The sequence below is a fragment of the Culicoides brevitarsis genome, chromosome 1, assembly GCF_036172545.1.
Source record: "Culicoides brevitarsis isolate CSIRO-B50_1 chromosome 1, AGI_CSIRO_Cbre_v1, whole genome shotgun sequence".
Classification (NCBI taxonomy): domain Eukaryota; kingdom Metazoa; phylum Arthropoda; class Insecta; order Diptera; family Ceratopogonidae; genus Culicoides; species Culicoides brevitarsis.
The window spans coordinates 39,060,080-39,076,341 of record NC_087085.1 but is presented as its reverse complement, the minus strand read 5'-3'; the positions used below and the strand labels follow the sequence as shown (position 1 = coordinate 39,076,341).

At 25.2% G+C, this 16,262-nt stretch overlaps 4 protein-coding genes across 5 annotated transcripts; 3 read left to right on the top strand and 1 right to left on the bottom strand.

Moving 5' to 3' along the window:
• Positions 1 to 1,936: 1,936 nt before the first annotated feature.
• LOC134830216 (ras-like GTP-binding protein RhoL) lies at positions 1,937 to 10,252 on the top strand. 2 transcript variants are annotated; one of them, XM_063843634.1, is made up of 5 exons: positions 1,937 to 2,523; positions 9,021 to 9,142; positions 9,207 to 9,316; positions 9,570 to 9,687; positions 9,754 to 10,252. In XM_063843634.1, exons 2-5 carry the CDS (start codon positions 9,022 to 9,024, stop codon positions 9,957 to 9,959), a joined length of 555 nt encoding a protein of 184 aa, XP_063699704.1. In that variant the 5' UTR covers positions 1,937 to 2,523; position 9,021; the 3' UTR covers positions 9,960 to 10,252. The 2 variants fall into 2 exon arrangements, with proteins under 2 accessions (XP_063699704.1, XP_063699696.1); XM_063843626.1 differs by lacking the exon at positions 1,937 to 2,523 and adding an exon at positions 7,753 to 7,841.
• Positions 4,509 to 5,061, bottom strand: LOC134826972 (myosin-2 essential light chain-like). The gene has a single exon (XM_063839486.1). The coding sequence runs from the start codon at positions 5,043 to 5,045 to the stop codon at positions 4,599 to 4,601; it is 447 nt and encodes a 148-aa protein (XP_063695556.1). The 5' UTR covers positions 5,046 to 5,061; the 3' UTR covers positions 4,509 to 4,598.
• Positions 10,253 to 11,190: 938 nt separating the features above from the next.
• On the top strand, positions 11,191 to 11,855 carry LOC134837808 (ras-like GTP-binding protein RhoL). The gene is made up of 3 exons (XM_063853198.1): positions 11,191 to 11,302; positions 11,360 to 11,469; positions 11,532 to 11,855. Exons 1-3 carry the CDS (start codon positions 11,191 to 11,193, stop codon positions 11,853 to 11,855), a joined length of 546 nt encoding a protein of 181 aa, XP_063709268.1.
• A 161-nt stretch (positions 11,856 to 12,016) lies between these two features.
• LOC134837807 (ras-like GTP-binding protein RhoL) lies at positions 12,017 to 12,732 on the top strand. The gene is made up of 3 exons (XM_063853197.1): positions 12,017 to 12,208; positions 12,275 to 12,384; positions 12,439 to 12,732. The coding sequence occupies exons 1-3, from the start codon at positions 12,094 to 12,096 to the stop codon at positions 12,730 to 12,732; spliced, it is 519 nt and encodes a 172-aa protein (XP_063709267.1). The 5' UTR covers positions 12,017 to 12,093.
• Positions 12,733 to 16,262: the final 3,530 nt, after the last annotated feature.

Sequence of the window (16,262 nt, the reverse complement as noted above, 5' to 3'; positions counted from 1 at the left end):
AAATAAAAATTAACCAAAAATTTTCAAGCTTTTTAAAAATATCCGCTAGAGGGCACTTTTGAAGTAAAATTCTTAATTTAAACCGAAATATATTTAAATAATTAATTTAATTAAGACAATATGCTTAGTTTTATCAAATCATGCCTTCTGATGTTTTAAATTTTTTATTTAAAATCTATAATTTTTTTTTAAAAGTGCCCTCTGGCGGATATTTTTTTTAAGTTCAGAAAACAAAAATATTAATATTTTAATTAAAATAATAAATTCATAAAATTATTTGACTGATTAAAAAAATTATAAGTTCATAAATTTTCTTTGTCGTTTTGTAAGTTAAATCAAAATCCTGTTGAAATTTTTTACATAAAAATTAATTAATTAATTAAAAAATTAAATTTAAAAAAAGTAAAGCAATAAAAAATTAATTAAATAAAAAATTAAATTGAATAAAAAAGAAATAAATAAATAAGTTCATAAATTTTAGGCAATATTCATGATAATTTGAAGAAATTCATATTTAAAACCTTTAAAAAATTATTTAAAAAAATTAAAATTAAATTAAGAAAGATTTTTTTATAAAAAAATTTAAATTTAATTTAATAATTTAATTTTTAATTATTTAATAAATTTTTTTTTTTGTAAAGTTAATTTATTTAATATAATTTATTTATTTAAATTTTAACTAATTTGATTTAGATTAATTCTTTCAATTTTTTTACAATTTTTTCATGTCAAATTTATTTTATGGAGTTAGTCAATTATAATTAAAAATTAAAAAAAATGTTTAAAATCAATTAAAATTAAAAAATTACAATTCAAACTTAATTTTTGATAATTTATTTTTAATCAAAAACTTCTAAAAATGAACAAATTTTTAATTAATTAATTATCAATAGTTCATCATGGTTCAAAGTTCTTCTCAAAAAAGCTCAATTTGTATCACAAAAAAATAATCTTCAAAAGTCATCTGCTTCGCATCAACAAAAACTTTATGTCATACTTGATAAACAACTAACGATAAATTAGTTTCGATGCAAACAAAGCCTTCTAAACAAATCTTCTCTTTACAAATTCCTCCCGTAGAAACACGAACGCCATGTCAGACAAGATATCCAACGACAATAAAAGAGTTTTACGCGAGTTAGTATTGCACGTTATAAACACAACCACATGTTCAAAAAATTCCTTCGTTACGACGAGAACGCTGAGAGCGACACATTTTGTGAATAATTTTTTTTTTTTTGTATTTAATATGCAACAACAATCCATGTGTGGCTCGCTGTACGGTTATTGGGAGAGGCATCAGTTGTCGTTCAACCGTTGTGGCAATCACATCGAAATTTAGGTTTTTGTGTGCTTTAGTGTGTAGAAAACTATTATTATTATTATTTATTTATTATTTAAATATACACAAGAAAAAAAAAATTCACTCACATGTGACACGATGTACGTGCGTTAAAACTATCAATATTGACGATAAAAAATTGATAACCGATTATTTGTTTTGTGGTTTCTTCGTCTTTCTGTGAATTAACTAAAAAACCTGTTGAACATAAAAAAAATATTAAAAGTGCTCTTATTTAAAAAAAAAAATTAAATTAAAAAAAATTTAAAATTTAAAAAAAAATTAAAATAAAATAAAAAATTTAATTAAAAATTAAATAATTAAAAAATAAATTAATTAAAAAAAAATTAATTAAATTATAGAAAAATAATAAAATAAAAAAATAATTTAAAAATTAAATTAAATAAAAAATTTAAATTAATTAAAAAATAAAATTAATTTAATAAAATAAATTTAATTAAAAAAAAAAATTTAAATAAATAAAAAAAAATAACTTGACTCATCATTTAATGAAAAAAGTGCTGAAACGTGTGCTTACTATTAAGATATTGCGAAATGACTAAAAGTACTAAATAAACAAAAGATAATATCTCACGAAAAAAATTGTAAATAAAATAATTTTGCAACAAATTTTGCTGAGTTGTCCTCATCATCATCATTGGCAGTTTCTGCAGCTCATCAAGATTTAACAAAAAAAAAAAAAAATTAAATCGAATGAAATTTATGTGAATCCATAAACAATTTGGAGTATTTTTAGATTATCGGCAATTAAAACTAAGTGACCTTGCTTGCTTGCCTCAAATATCGAAACATCGAAAAAATCTGGTTTTTCTCCAAAAAAAAACATTCGTTTCCATGTGCGTGCTACAAAAATAAAAGTAAACGACTTTATTATCAATATTATTGAAAAACGCGCAGCAGTAAAGGAGAAAGTGGTTATTTAGCCGCTACTTGTTATTTTTATGTTCATTCATTGCACTTTCCTTTATGTCTTTGCGAGGCACATTAAATAAACAATAAGTTCAAGGCAATTTTGCAGTGAGTGACAATTAACTGGAATTCAATTAGTGAAATATTATTGCGTTTAACAGAAAGTTGGTAAAAGAAATAATTGCGAACCGTTTATTTAGAGAGGAATAATAATTGAGAAATAACAGAAAATAATCACGAGAAGCTAACAGGTGAGTGAATTGTTTTTTCTTGCATTTTTTTGCGTGTTTGAGATGAATGAAGAGCAATTTTGAGTTTTTAAAGAGAAATTAATCACTAAAAGATTCTTGGAATGCATTTGATTTGTTAAGTTTTTTGAATTTTAAGAATCTGCATCTCAGCAATGACGCCAATTTAATTAAATGTTTGGGAATTACAAAATATTAGAAAATCGTTTCCGGCAGTTTTGTTGGTGGAAAGAACGAAATTCTTCAATCAAAGTGAATTTTTAGTTGATTTATGAGAAAATAATTATTTTTTATTAAATTATTGAGTATAATTTAATTTAATTAATTAAGTCAAATTAATTGAAATTAAATAAAATGTGAAGAAAAAAAATTAAAAACTTTAATGTTCAAAAATTAAATTAAAAAATTTAAAATTTTAATTTATTTTAATTAATTTTTTTTACAGATTCAAAATAATTTTTATGAGTTTCTTGATTTTTGAAAAAAATATAAAAAAAATTAAAAAATATTTTAAATTATTAAAATTAATTAAATATTTTTTTTATTCGTTATTAATTAATTTTTATTTAATAATTAATTGAAAATAAGGAACGCAAAATCAATAATTTTTAAAAAAATTTTTAAAGTATTAAAAGAATTAAATTTTTATTTAATTTAATGTTTCTACCTTAAAATTAATACCTTCAAAGTATTTTTAATTTTTTTATATTTTTTTCAAAAATCAAGAAACTCATAAAAATGTTTTTAGACGTAAAATTTAAATAATTTAAAATTTATAAAAATAATTAATCAAAATAAATAAATTAAATTAATAAATAATTAATTAATAAAAGAAAAAAAATAATTTTTTTATAAATTAAAATTTTAACTTTTTTATTTTAAATTTTGACCATTAATGTTTTTAATTTTTTTTTTCTTCACATTTTATTTAATTTCCTTATTTTCAAAATTTTATTATATTTTTTATTTTTTTAAATCATTATTTTTTATGAATTTTAAACCATCTAAGACAACTTCAAAAACAAGGTACTATTTTTTTCGAAGAAATATTTGAACTTCACAAATTTATTTTGGATCCCCTTTTTGTACCTCTTTCGTCAAAACTTGTTGATTGAATATTGTTAACATTTTTCAAAAACCTTTCTTTAAACCAGTTTCTAAACGCCACTTAGTGTCTTTTCACACAAATTCCATCGTTGCTCGTTGAACGTCTCCTTCCGTTTCAAAACACTAAACTGCTAGAAGAACAATTAATTTAAATTCTTTAGGTTTCACGTCTCATATTTCTCTTTAATTTTTTGTTATAAATGCATTTTGTTATAAATATGAGCGTGCGCTTGTTTGACACTGATAAAGTACTTTTACAGCGAAGATGATAAGTAGTCGTCGGAGGAGAAGAAAACAAAGAAATTCTCCAAATAAAAATGATTAATTGGAATTAAAACGGTTGTCAGCTGATATTTTGTGAGTAAATAGAAACAAAATTATAAAATTATTTATCAGTTTACCTTTTGTTGTTAATATGGGTTAACGGTACGTCATGTCACTTGAGCACTTATGCATGAGCAAAGTCGTGTTACGGAGAAAGATAATCACGTATAAAATGAAAAAAAGTTGTTGATGAGTGAGTGTAAAACATGACAAAACATTTTTTCGTGCGCGCGATGAATCACTCTTTATTTGTAATTCTTGGAATTTGTTCGTTTTTTACTCTTAAAAAAAGTATGACACATTGAGGTATGCCCCCAAACGTAAAAATTAATTTCAGTATCTTAAGTTATAAATTTGACTTAAGCTTTTGACTTAACTTAAGTTAGAAAATTTTTTAAAATAATTTTAAGATTCATTTTTTAAAATTTTAGCAAAACCAATTTTTTTTGAAATTTTTTGACCTAAGAAATTCATTTAAATTTGACTTAAGCCAATTTAAGTAACTTAAAAAAATTATTTTCGAAATTTTGAATTAAAATTAAACTTAAGCTGAAGTCAAAGATTAAGTCTTATGTTTAAATTTAAGTCAAAAATTTTTTTTTCTTTATTTTTAAATTCTTAAGTCTTTTAAGTGTCAGCTTAAGTCGTCAACCACTCATAACCATTTTAACGAAATTCTCATAATTAATCATTCCTTCGGCATCTTCGAGTCCCGTCAGCAGTTGATCCGCCTCTTCATCCGTCAATTTGTCCCCCATCGACATCAAATGATGCTTCAACTCCACGAATCCAATTGCGCCGCTTCCGTCTCTGTCAAATTGCTTCAACTCCTCAACGAACTCATCTTGCGTACATTTGCTCTTTTTCTTGCTCAAAGCCTCGTAAATGGGCAAAAATGTTTCGTACGAAATGCGATCGTCATCTTTGAACTGCTCGATGACTTTTTTGACATCCGCTTCCGTTGGATTCAAACCCAGTGCACGAAGACATTCGCCAATTTGCTTGTGATGAATTTTGCCGTCACCCAAGTCGTCAAAGAGATTGAACGCCTCTTGAAATTCCTCTTGTTGTTGTTCGTTCGTTAATTTTGACATAATTTGAACTGTGTCACGTCTATTGTATGCAAATGCAACGAGAATACTAAAATTGTCACCGAGAGGCATAAAGAGAAATAGAGCGAGAAGTTTTTTTTATCATCTTGAAGCTGGCAGCTGGTTGGTTGAGTTGAGATAAAGTGAAGAGGAAGTAGAAGGAAGTTAATTTTTATCTTGGATTGATGCAAATTTCTTGTAAAAAAAAATTTTTCTTGTAATTTTTATCTTGTAATTGGCTTTAACTTTCGAAATGTCTTAAAATTTCCATTGGGGAAAAATTTTTAAATGTGCATTGGGTCAAAAAAAGAATGTAGATTGGGAATATTTTTGCCCCAATGAACATTTATAATTGTAACTTGAGAAAAATTTTAAAATTTTTATCCCAGAGTACATTTCAAAATTTTGACCCAATGCACAATATCTTTTTTTTTTACCTAATGCACAATCAAAAAAATTTAAGTCAGTAACTTTTATAAAAAAAATTATTCAAATATTTAAAATTGTCAACCTGATGCACATTTTAAAATTTTACCCCAATGAAAATTTGAAAATTTTTACCCCAATGCACATTTTTTGAACATTTCTCTGATAAAATCAGCTAAAAACTAGTTTTTTTTTGACAAATTTACAGTAAAAAATGAATGAAGCGTCAAAAATTCGTGTTACAACTAAATCAATCACGAATTGTGTTCAAAAGTAACAGCTTTCAATCAAAAATCAATTAGCACATCCATCATTTTTTTTGTTAAAGGCTTTCTCCAAAAGAGTGTTAAAAGCTATTTTTTCTTACACGCAATTTTTTTTCATCTAAATTCTTCACGAGATGTCTTTAATTTGAAGCCGCAGAGTAAAAAATGACCAAACCATCCAATTATCTAATTAAATTTAGATTTTTTCTCGCATTTTTACAAATGTTCTTTTGATTAGATGCCTCTCTATGGCTGACCTGACACACTTTTTCTGCTATTATTTAATTTAAAAATTTTGCGTGGATCAAAACGTAAAAATTGCATTTCATGCTCTTTAACGTCTTATTACATCACACGAGAATTGTGTGAATCACAAAAAAAAAATATCAAAGCATGAGTAAATAAACACAAAAAGCAAACTTTTTTTTCGTCGTTGCATTGAACAAATAACGAACGGAAGTGAATTGAAAGATACGCGTCTGATAAAGTTGTCAAACAAGAGAAAGAAACAGAAAATTGAGAAAGTGTTGAGACAAAGTTGGCATGTGCTATGCTAGGTTATGGTTAAGGTCTTGTGCGTTGTTCGTGATAAAAATATTCTTATCTGCTATTCTAAAGAGGAAGTTGACTTTTTCAGAATTGAATTGAACAATAAGAAAAGAATCGTCATGATTTTTTGTTGCAAAGACGTGAAGTGAGTAATTTTTTTGTGTTTCATTCAAGTTTTAAAAAAACGTCATGCAAATAGAATATTTTTTATGGGCAGTCAGGGATGTGAAAAAAAAAATAAATTTAAATGCGGGAAACCTTTTAAAAATTTTCATTTAATTTTTTTTATTTTAATTTATTTTTTTTAATATTTTTAATTTTTTAAAATTTTTTTTTTAATTTTTTTAATTTAAATTAATTAATTTTTTATTCTTATTTTTTTTAATATTTAAAATAATTTTTTTTATTTATTTATTTAAATTCGTAATAATAATTTTCCTTTGATTTGTAATATTTTTTTTAAATAATTTATAATTTAATTTTTAAATAAATTATTTTTGGAATTTTTTTTTTTTTTAATATTGATCTATAAAATAAAATATTAAACAAAATTTATTATTTAAAAATATATTTTTTTTTTTTGTTAAATTTTTTTTCCTTAAAAATAAACTTAATAGTCGTTAGTTGAATATATAAAATTATAAAATAAAATAAAAATTTTAAGTTTTTGCAAAAAAAAAAAATTGAAAAAAAGAAGAAATTTTCAAAAATTTTACAATTTGACAAATTTGAAAAAATTTTTAAATGATAAATTTTTTAATAATTTTCTTGAAATTTATATCTGCCTCAATTTTTCTAAATACGGCATAGTTTACAACTAATTTCACTTTAAAAAGGGTTAAAGTTGAATATAATTTATAAAATTTCATTAATTGAGTCAAACATGTCATCTCATCGTCACCATTGTCTTAATTGGACAAATTAAATTTGTTTCATCTTCTTCAACTAGATTCATGCAATTACACATTATGACGTTCCAGAAATAGTAAAGAGTGAAGAATATCAATTGAGTCACCCGTACAAGTTACTCGATCGATAAATTCTTCACAAATGAGAGAAAAAAAATTGTGAGAAGCATCGGATTACATCATTAGTCGGCTTGGATTGTTATTATTTTCAATTAAATCTCATTACGGCTTCGATTAGATATTTGTTTGTTCAACTCATTATCGGATTGAAATTAATAAAATTAAAAAAATAATTTTTCGAATTCTTAATTGAGATTATTCAATTAAAAATTAATTTTATTTTTTTTGAGAAATTTGACCTTAACCCGATTTTTGTTCAAAATATCGAAACTTTCCTGTATTTTAAATTTTTTAATGTTTACAAAACCACTCACGTTTATCAATGCGAACATTTATCGATAACAGAAAATGTCTGCTAAACTGATACCGAATTTCAAGTCAACGGTGTTCGATGATAAGAAAAGCGATACGCACTTGCTGTCAATTTTCGTCATTGTCATAGTCTAGTCTGGAACTTTGTGGCGATAAAACAAGAAAAATTACGAAATTGCTCAGTCAAAATTTACGACAAGTCCAAAAATGGCAGCGAGGTAAATAAAAATTTATCGTGACTGAATAAAGTCGCAGCAAAGTCAAGTGAAACGTAATTCGGAACATCAGTAAAGTAAACATTTGCAAGTGTGTTAATGACTTGTCTAATTGACTAAGACGTTCCTTCATTTTATGCAAGTTGGTTAGATAATGATCAGATGTTCGAAAAAGTGTCGTGAAATGAATTATTTTGTCGTATATCAAGCGATTTTTGCACTTTTAAGAAATTTTGTATTTTTCAAAGACCTTCAAGGGTTGAAAGAATTTTTTTCAGTTTTTTTTGAAATATTTTTTTTTTATTTTGAGACAAACAAAAAATTAAAAATTTTTGTTCTAGAAGTTATTTTTTTTGATATTTATTCAAGTAATTTTAATTATTTTTTTTTTTAATTTAATTAAAATTATATTTTTAAATCGGTAATTTTTTTCGAATTTTAAACAAAGCTTATCAATTTTGATTTAAAACAAATTAAAATTATTTTATACTTATTAAATTAAAAATTTTTTATTAAATTATAAACTTTTTTTTTAATTTATTTTTTTTTTAAATAAATTTTGTTAACCATAATGATAGAAGTGATAATAAGTTCAAAAATTCATTCATTAATAATTAAAATTTTTATTAAGAGCTTTGAAACATAAAATATATAAATTTTGGTCAATTTCGATAATTTTTATTTTTTTGATAAATTTTTTATAATGTTATATTTAAAAAAAAATCAGAAATGATGAAAATTTTAAAAAATTCTTTTCAAACTTATTTTTTATATTTTTTTCAAAAATATAAAATATTTTTAAAATTTTTAAAAACTTACGTTTCTTTATTTTTTGTAAAAAAAAAACATTTTTAAAAATATTAAAAAATAAAAAATACAAAATTTTGTAAACAAAACTTTATAATTCCTTTTAAACCAAAACCGAAGGAATTTCGCGGTTTTTAACTTTATTTACTCACATTTGTGGTCATGGGTGTTACGATGATTAATAAAATTAAAATTTATCGTATTTTTTATTGTATTAGATAGAAGTCCCTTACGTATGAATTGTTGCAATTTCTTAATGATGAATATATTTGTTTGTGTTTCAAGCACGGTCTGGCCTGCAATTTATTAGCTTTAATTAATGCAAAGATGTCTTTTTCGCATAAATTTGTAACATTTTCTCGCTTTTTATTGCAGAATGGCGCATTTAAGACCGCTTAAGATCACGACAGTCGGCGACGGAATGGTTGGCAAAACTTGTCTGCTGATCACGTACACACAGAATTCGTTCCCGGAGGAATATGTTCCAACAGTATTTGGTAAGAAACTTTTTTTTTTGCTGAAAATAAGATTTTTATTTGAATTTTTTGGATTTTTTTATAGACAATCATGCCACAAATATTATGGTCGATGGCAAGGAATATAATTTAACGTTATGGGATACCGCTGGGCAGGAAGATTATGAAAGACTGAGGCCATTATCTTATCCAAATGTGAGTTTTTTTCGTCATTTTTAATAATTTAAAATTTATTTTTAATTAAAAATATTATAATTAATTTAAAAAAATTAAATTCATAAAAAAATTTAAAAAATAAAAAATTTAATTAATTAAATTATTTTTTAACTAAAAAATTAATTTTTTTAATTCAAAATTTATTTTTTTAAATTTTATTCAATTAAATAATATTTTTTTTTATTTTACTTAATAATAATTTTTTTTATTTTTTTTTTTTATTTATTTTTAGACTGATTGCTTCCTAATATGTTACTCAATATCCAGTAGAGCCTCCTTCGATAATGTTTTGTCAAAATGGTATCCAGAAGTCAGACATTTTTCTCCCAATGTTCCCATAATTTTAGTTGGTAAGTCCTGTTTTTCCTCATTTTTCCATAAAAATTTTAATTTTCAATTAAATTTCTTTTAAAAAGGCACCAAGATGGATTTACGCGTTCCCAATTCCGAAAAATTCGTGACGACAGCTGAAGCAAAAAAGTTGCGAGCCAAAATTAAAGCTTATGCCTTGGTAGAATGTTCTGCGAAGAAAAAGAGTCATCTCGGGGAAGTTTTTGACGAAGCTGTGCGCGCCGTAGAGAAGAAACCTCGGAGAGTTCGAAGACCGTGTCAATTCCTGTAGTCCCGCTGTTTGAATGAAATCCTCGGAAATTTTCTGCCATTTTTTAGTATTACTTTTGAAAGAAGTGTCGATAATTTTTTTTTGTTGTTTACATGCAAAATTACAAGCAATTTGATCACATTTTGAGCAATTTAGAAGGAAAAAAAAATTAAAATATTTATTATATATTTTTTTTAAAATACAAGAAAAAAAGAAGAAAAATATGAAACATGAGGTTTCTAAAATATTTTTGTTATAAAAATTAGTTGTAAACTAGTCATTTAATAAATAAACAGATACCGTATGAAAGTGAATTTGAGTTCTTTTTAAGTAAAAATCTTTTAAATTTCGCATTTTTTATAAAGTAAGTTGTTTTTTTAGATTTATCTTCAGTTTCTAAGAAATTTTCTTGATTAATAAATTTTTTCCTCGATTTTGTCTGTCAAGAGTAAAATTTTTATATTTTTGGGTCTCTTAAAAAACTTAAAAATTAGGTCCAAAATTTTTGTGAGCTAAAATAAAAATTTAAAAAAAAAATTAAAAATATTTTAAAAATATTTTTTTTTTCATATAAAAATTATAAAGTTTTAACAATTTTTGACCATGGAAAAATATTTTTGTTATTTTAGACCGTTTTATTTTATTTTTATTAAAATTTTATAAATTAAAATTGAGAAAAAGAGGATTGAGAAGTAAGTTCAGTAATTTTATAATAATTATTTTTAGAGAAAAAAAAATATTATTAAACTCGATGGAATAACAGGATTTGATTTAAAAAAAATTAAATTAAAAAAAAAATTAAAATTTCTTTAAACATTATAAAAAAATTATAAATTTAATTTTATGAAATTTTCAGTTTTATTTATTTTTTTAATTTAATATTTTTATTTTAATTTTTTTTAATTTTTATTTTAATTTTTTAGTTTTAGTCAAACCTTTTGTTATTATTTAAAAAAAATGAAAAAATTTAACTTTTTTTACTCCTTATTAAGAGAAATTTTATTATTTTAATTTAAATTCATTAAATTCGATAACCAAAGAATAAAATTTTTATTATCTAAAGTAAATTTTCTTATGAGGTAATTTTTTTCATTGTTAATTTTGCTTCAATAAAAGGAAGTTAATTCTCTATCATTTCACTTCCTTCGAGCTGAGTCACTCAAAATCCTTCAATTCTATAAAAATTCATTATTTCACATCAATTCAGAACTATCGTGCATTGAAGAAACAACAAAAACCTTGAAATCTGGCAATGAGACCTTTGAAAATCGTCGCTGTTGGCGACGGAATGATCGGAAAAACGTGTCTTTTGATGACTTACATCCAAGATGCCTTCCCCGAAAAATACGATCCGACAGTTTTTGGTAAATATCTTAAATTTTCCAATAAAAAATAATTTTTTAAAATAAATTTTCTTCCAGATAATTATTTCACAACCATGACAGTCGACGGCAAAGAATACAATTTAACACTTTGGGACACCGCTGGTCAAGAAGATTACGAAAAATTACGCCCTTTATCGTATCCAAATGTAAAAATTCAAATTTTCACATGAAAACTGCACAAAAAATCTCATTTTAGATTCATTTTCAGACGGATTGCTTCCTGATCTGCTACTCAATCGCGAGTAAGGCGTCTTTTGAGAACGTTTTATCCAAATGGTATCCGGAAGTCAGTCATTATTCACCCCATACGCCCATCATATTGGTTGGCACGAAGATGGATTTACGAGTTGCGAACTCGGAAAAGTTCGTGACGACGGCGGAAGCGAACAAAATGAAGTCTAAAATTAAAGCTGTGTCGCTCGTGGAGTGCTCGGCAATGAAAAAAGTCAACATTGAAGACGTTTTTCACGAAGCGGTGCGGGGAATTGAACGACGTCAAGTTGGAAAGACCTTTTTGTGTAATTGTTTCTGAAAAAAATTCAATAAAAATCGAAAATTTTAATCATTATGAGAAATTTTCTGCTGTAACATGATCGGAAATTAGTCAGAAATGAAGAAAAAGTCACTCCAGAACGGAAATTGATTAAAAAATTCTTAATGAAGTCACTTCCGTTTGACATAATTACAGAAATTTCTTATAAAATTATGACTTTTCCTTGCATTTCATTCATTTTGTTCAGAAAATTCTAAAAATAAACACTTAAGAAGTCATGAAACAATTAAAAATCGTCTCAGTTGGGAATCGAGTTGGAAAAACTTGCCTCCATTTCACCACTATTCACGGAAATTTTCCCGATGCTTACGAATTAGCAGTTTATTACAACAGTTTGAACGATTTTTTCACCTAAAAAAATATTTTTTTTAAAAATTTTAATTTTTTTTCTGTTTTAGATAATTATTCCATGACCCAAACCGTCGACAACAAAGAATATCACTTGCAAGTTTGGGATGTTCCGTGTCAAGATGACTCTGATGACATTCGTCCTGCTTCCTTGCCTGATGTAAGAAGAGCTAAAAATAAAAAAAAATGATTCATCAAAAAAATTCTTCAACAGGCGGATTGCATTTTAATCTGTTACTCAATCGAGAATCGAGCTTCCTTCGAGAACATTTTGACGAAATGGTATCCGGAAATGAAGTTTTTTGCACCAGATGCGCCCATTATTCTCGTTGGAATGAAAGCAGATTTGCGAGATCCGAAATCAGGTGACTTCGTAACAACTGAAGAAGGCAAAAAGATGAAGGAGAAAATTGGGGCATTTGCATTTGTGGAATGTTCGGCGATGAAAAAAATTAATCTGGATGAGGTTTATTGTCAAGCGGTGCGTGCTGTGGAAGAGAAAAAGTAATTTTTTGAAGAAGTTTTAATAAAAATATTTTAAATTTGATAAATCGAAGAATTTTTCATAAGAAATTCATAGAAAAATTGTGAAATTAATCATTCAAAAGAACGGAAATTGATAAAAATTACTCAAGAATAAACTTGTAAGAGCATAAGTCAGTCAAGAAATGTTTTTTCTCGGAAGAAGTAATAATGAAACCTCTTAAAATTGTCATCGTTGGTGATAGATTTGTTGGAAAAACTAGCCTTCCATTCACTTACATCCAAAAAGATTTTCCGGAGCCTTGTCATTTACAAATTTATGTCAATAGTAAGGTTGAATTTCCTGAAAAATATTTTTATTTATTTTTTTCAAATCAAATTTTAAATTTTTTAAAATTTTTTTTAATTAAAATTAAAAAAAAATAATTTTTTAAAAATATTTTTAATTAAATTTTTTTTTTTTTTATTTTTTTTTTTTTTATTTTTTTTAATTAAATTTAATTAATTTTATTTTTTTTTTTTAAATTTTCATAATTTTTTTTTAAAATAAAATTTGAGGCACTTACCTGACAATCAAAACCATCGACGACAAAGAACACATTTTGAGCATTTGGGATGTTCCATGTCAAGCAGGAAATGATGAACAACGACCTTCGAATTATCAAGAAGTAAGAAATTTGCCGTAAAAATTAAATTTCTTACCATTTCATTGAGGAAAAATCAATTTTTAGACAGATTGCTTTATTATTTGTTACTCAATCGCTAATAAACTTTCGTACAAAAATGTTCGGTCAAAATGGTTTCCGGAAATTAAACATCATTGTCCCGATGTTCCCATTATTTTAGTTGGTATGAAATTTTTATGAAGAATTTAAAAAAATCTAAAATAAATATGTTGAAAATTAGCCACAAAATTGGATTTACGAGAGCCAAACTCAAAGAAATTTGTGAAAACAAAAAAAGGAATGAAAGTGAAAAATAAAATTAAAGCACATGCCTTCGTGGAATGTTCGGCAATGAATCAAATCAATTTAGAGAAAGTGTTTGAAGAAGCAGTTCGTGCCATAGAATTGAACAAATCAAAGGAAAAGAAGAGATTTACGTTTTATTGTGTGTGATTTTTTAATCAGATCTACAAAAACTTATGACTTAAACTTAAACTCAAGAATATTTTGACTTTAAAAAAATTTTCTAAATATTTCAAAAAAAATTTAAATAAAAAAATTTTTCTTATTAATTTTTTAAAAAATTTCTTTTTTTTTGAAAATTAAAAAAAAATTATTAATTTATAGTTAATTATTAGTCTTTTAATTTTTAATTAATTATTTAAAATTTTTCTATTTTTTTTTTTGTATTTTTTGTATAAGTTGCTTTAAAATTATTTTAATGAATTTTTTTTTGATAAAACTAATTTTAACGGTTTTTTGTCTTTCACAGAATTTGAATTTCAGTCATTGGGAATTTCCCTTTACATGAAACCATCTTGCTCACTGGACCTCTTCTTTCAAAGTAAGTTTCCTTTGAATAATTCTTTCTATGTAAATGGTTTCATTACAAGAAAAATATTTTTATTGCCAATAATTACTTCCTGCTGCCATTTCACGCCAATCTAATCAACCATATCTTCATTAAACTCAATATTTCACTCATTCGCAATTTCATCAGTTTATTGATCAACGTGTCTCAACACAAAAGAACAACAACGAAGAAAACTAATTCGAAGCCATGACGGTGCACAAATTGACACGAAAATACCGTTTAAGCTTTCGTACTTTGTTTTCTTGCTGAGTCACTTTTCTCACCGCCTGCCCGCCATCCGCCCAAACAACAAACATAAAGTTGCTTTGTGAGCCAACGTGTTTCTCTTAATCGACCTGCCTTAATACGGTTTGTTGCCTATTTTAATTTTTCACCTTCGTCGTCGTTTTCGTCGGCAGGTAAAAGTTTAAATTGAATTTTGCAAAAAGGTTGTGTGTCACAATTATGACGAAAAATATGAAACTCTGCATATTTAAAACAATATCGCTAGCGTCGTAGTTAAATGGGAGAATTTTACCGGCACAAAAATTCCCGACTCTACATATCACGTAATTAAATTTGTGCGTTTAAAATTAAATCTATGTGCTCGTGTCGGTTCGTATATCATAATGTGTGTGTTTGTGATAAGAAGGAAACATTATAAAATATTCAGTTGAGTTTTTTTTTCGTCTAAACTTTAGGTTCAACTAAAAATATTAAAATAATAATATTTTGCATGAAATGTACAAAATGCACGATGGCATGAAAAGAGGTGAGTTTAACACTTTTTGAGGTAAGTATTAATTTTATTTTTTTTATAATTTTTTTTTTTAAATAATATTATAAATATAAATAATATTTTTCTAATTTTACCTCTTTTAAGCTTCGAACCAAAAAATAAATCAAAATGGATACATCTGAAAAAGGGTTTAACAAAAAGTATCTTCATTAAAAGAACTTTCAAGCTCGATGATAAAATTTCTTAACATATACACAAGTAAGTACACAGTAAAAAATCTACGTCAGATCAGCGAAGTACCGCGAAGATCGAAAAAAACGCCGGCAGCGAATCCGCCAACGGCTCGCGGCCAAGCAGTAGTAGGGCTCCTGTTAAGCCGTGACTCCCAAAATTTTACTTTCTGAACTAATCATTAGTTTAATCATTTTTAGATCACTGAACTCATAAGATGAAAAAATAATTGAATACTTAATTCTGTCAGGTGAGATGAATTTTCTTTACTTTTCTTTTCTTAACTATTATATTTAACTGTTTTACGGAAATTACCATCATATTTAGCATTCAATATTATGTTATTATATCAAAAAACTGAAGTGCAAAAAAAATATAAAATGACCTCATCAAGTTCAAACAACTTGGATCAATCTTACAAAATACATATAAAAGAGCAAGACTCGGGGAAGGTCACTTCTTCAAAATGAAATACTAAAATGTCAATAAAGTCAAGTAATGGTAAGAATTCTATGAAAATATGATAAATTCAAAGATGGACCAATTAAAAAATTACATAAACCTTCAATTTAAAAGATCATTATCAGTTAAAAATTAAGTAGAAATTTTATGATGTCTTGTAAAAGCTGAGATAATAATTTTATGAAGACATTTCAGACCTAATTTTATAGACAAACAGTACAGAAAACCATTAATATGATATCTCCGTGAAGCTAATGTACTAAGTAGCATACATGCTCTTAAAAGAATGAAACACTGAAACAAAGGCTACAAGTTTGTACTTTTTAGAATGATTCACATTGATGATCAGTGCGAAAAAAATATTAAGAGCAGCAATGACAATATCGCCAGAACTTATTTTGAAACGAAATAATAAGATTAAATAGTCTGTAGCCATATTCGAAGGAATCTTAACTTAAAATACTTCAATTAGATTTTCGAATTTTCAAAAAAAAATAATTTTTAAAAAATTACCAAAAAAAGCTAAATTCCCTTCATTTTTTTCCACAGAGTCGAAAAATTGGTTGAACAATAACTTTTTATTTTAACTCGGTTAGAAACTCGCA

Bases quoted from the DNA above. Each gene is read 5' to 3' on its own strand.
- LOC134826972 (XM_063839486.1), bottom strand. From the start codon at position 5,045: ATGTCAAAATTAACGAACGAACAACAACAAGAGGAATTTCAAGAGGCG.
- LOC134837807 (XM_063853197.1), top strand. From the start codon at position 12,094: ATGAAACAATTAAAAATCGTCTCAGTTGGGAATCGAGTTGGAAAAACT. The intron at 12,209-12,274 runs GTTTGAACGATT...TTTCTGTTTTAG, and splicing joins ATTAGCAGTTTATTACAACA to ATAATTATTCCATGACCCAA. The intron at 12,385-12,438 runs GTAAGAAGAGCT...ATTCTTCAACAG, and splicing joins GTCCTGCTTCCTTGCCTGAT to GCGGATTGCATTTTAATCTG.
- LOC134830216 (XM_063843626.1), top strand. The intron at 9,143-9,206 runs GTAAGAAACTTT...ATTTTTTTATAG, and splicing joins ATATGTTCCAACAGTATTTG to ACAATCATGCCACAAATATT. The intron at 9,688-9,753 runs GTAAGTCCTGTT...TCTTTTAAAAAG, and splicing joins TGTTCCCATAATTTTAGTTG to GCACCAAGATGGATTTACGC.
- LOC134837808 (XM_063853198.1), top strand. From the start codon at position 11,191: ATGAGACCTTTGAAAATCGTCGCTGTTGGCGACGGAATGATCGGAAAA. The intron at 11,303-11,359 runs GTAAATATCTTA...ATTTTCTTCCAG, and splicing joins ATACGATCCGACAGTTTTTG to ATAATTATTTCACAACCATG. The intron at 11,470-11,531 runs GTAAAAATTCAA...ATTCATTTTCAG, and splicing joins GCCCTTTATCGTATCCAAAT to ACGGATTGCTTCCTGATCTG.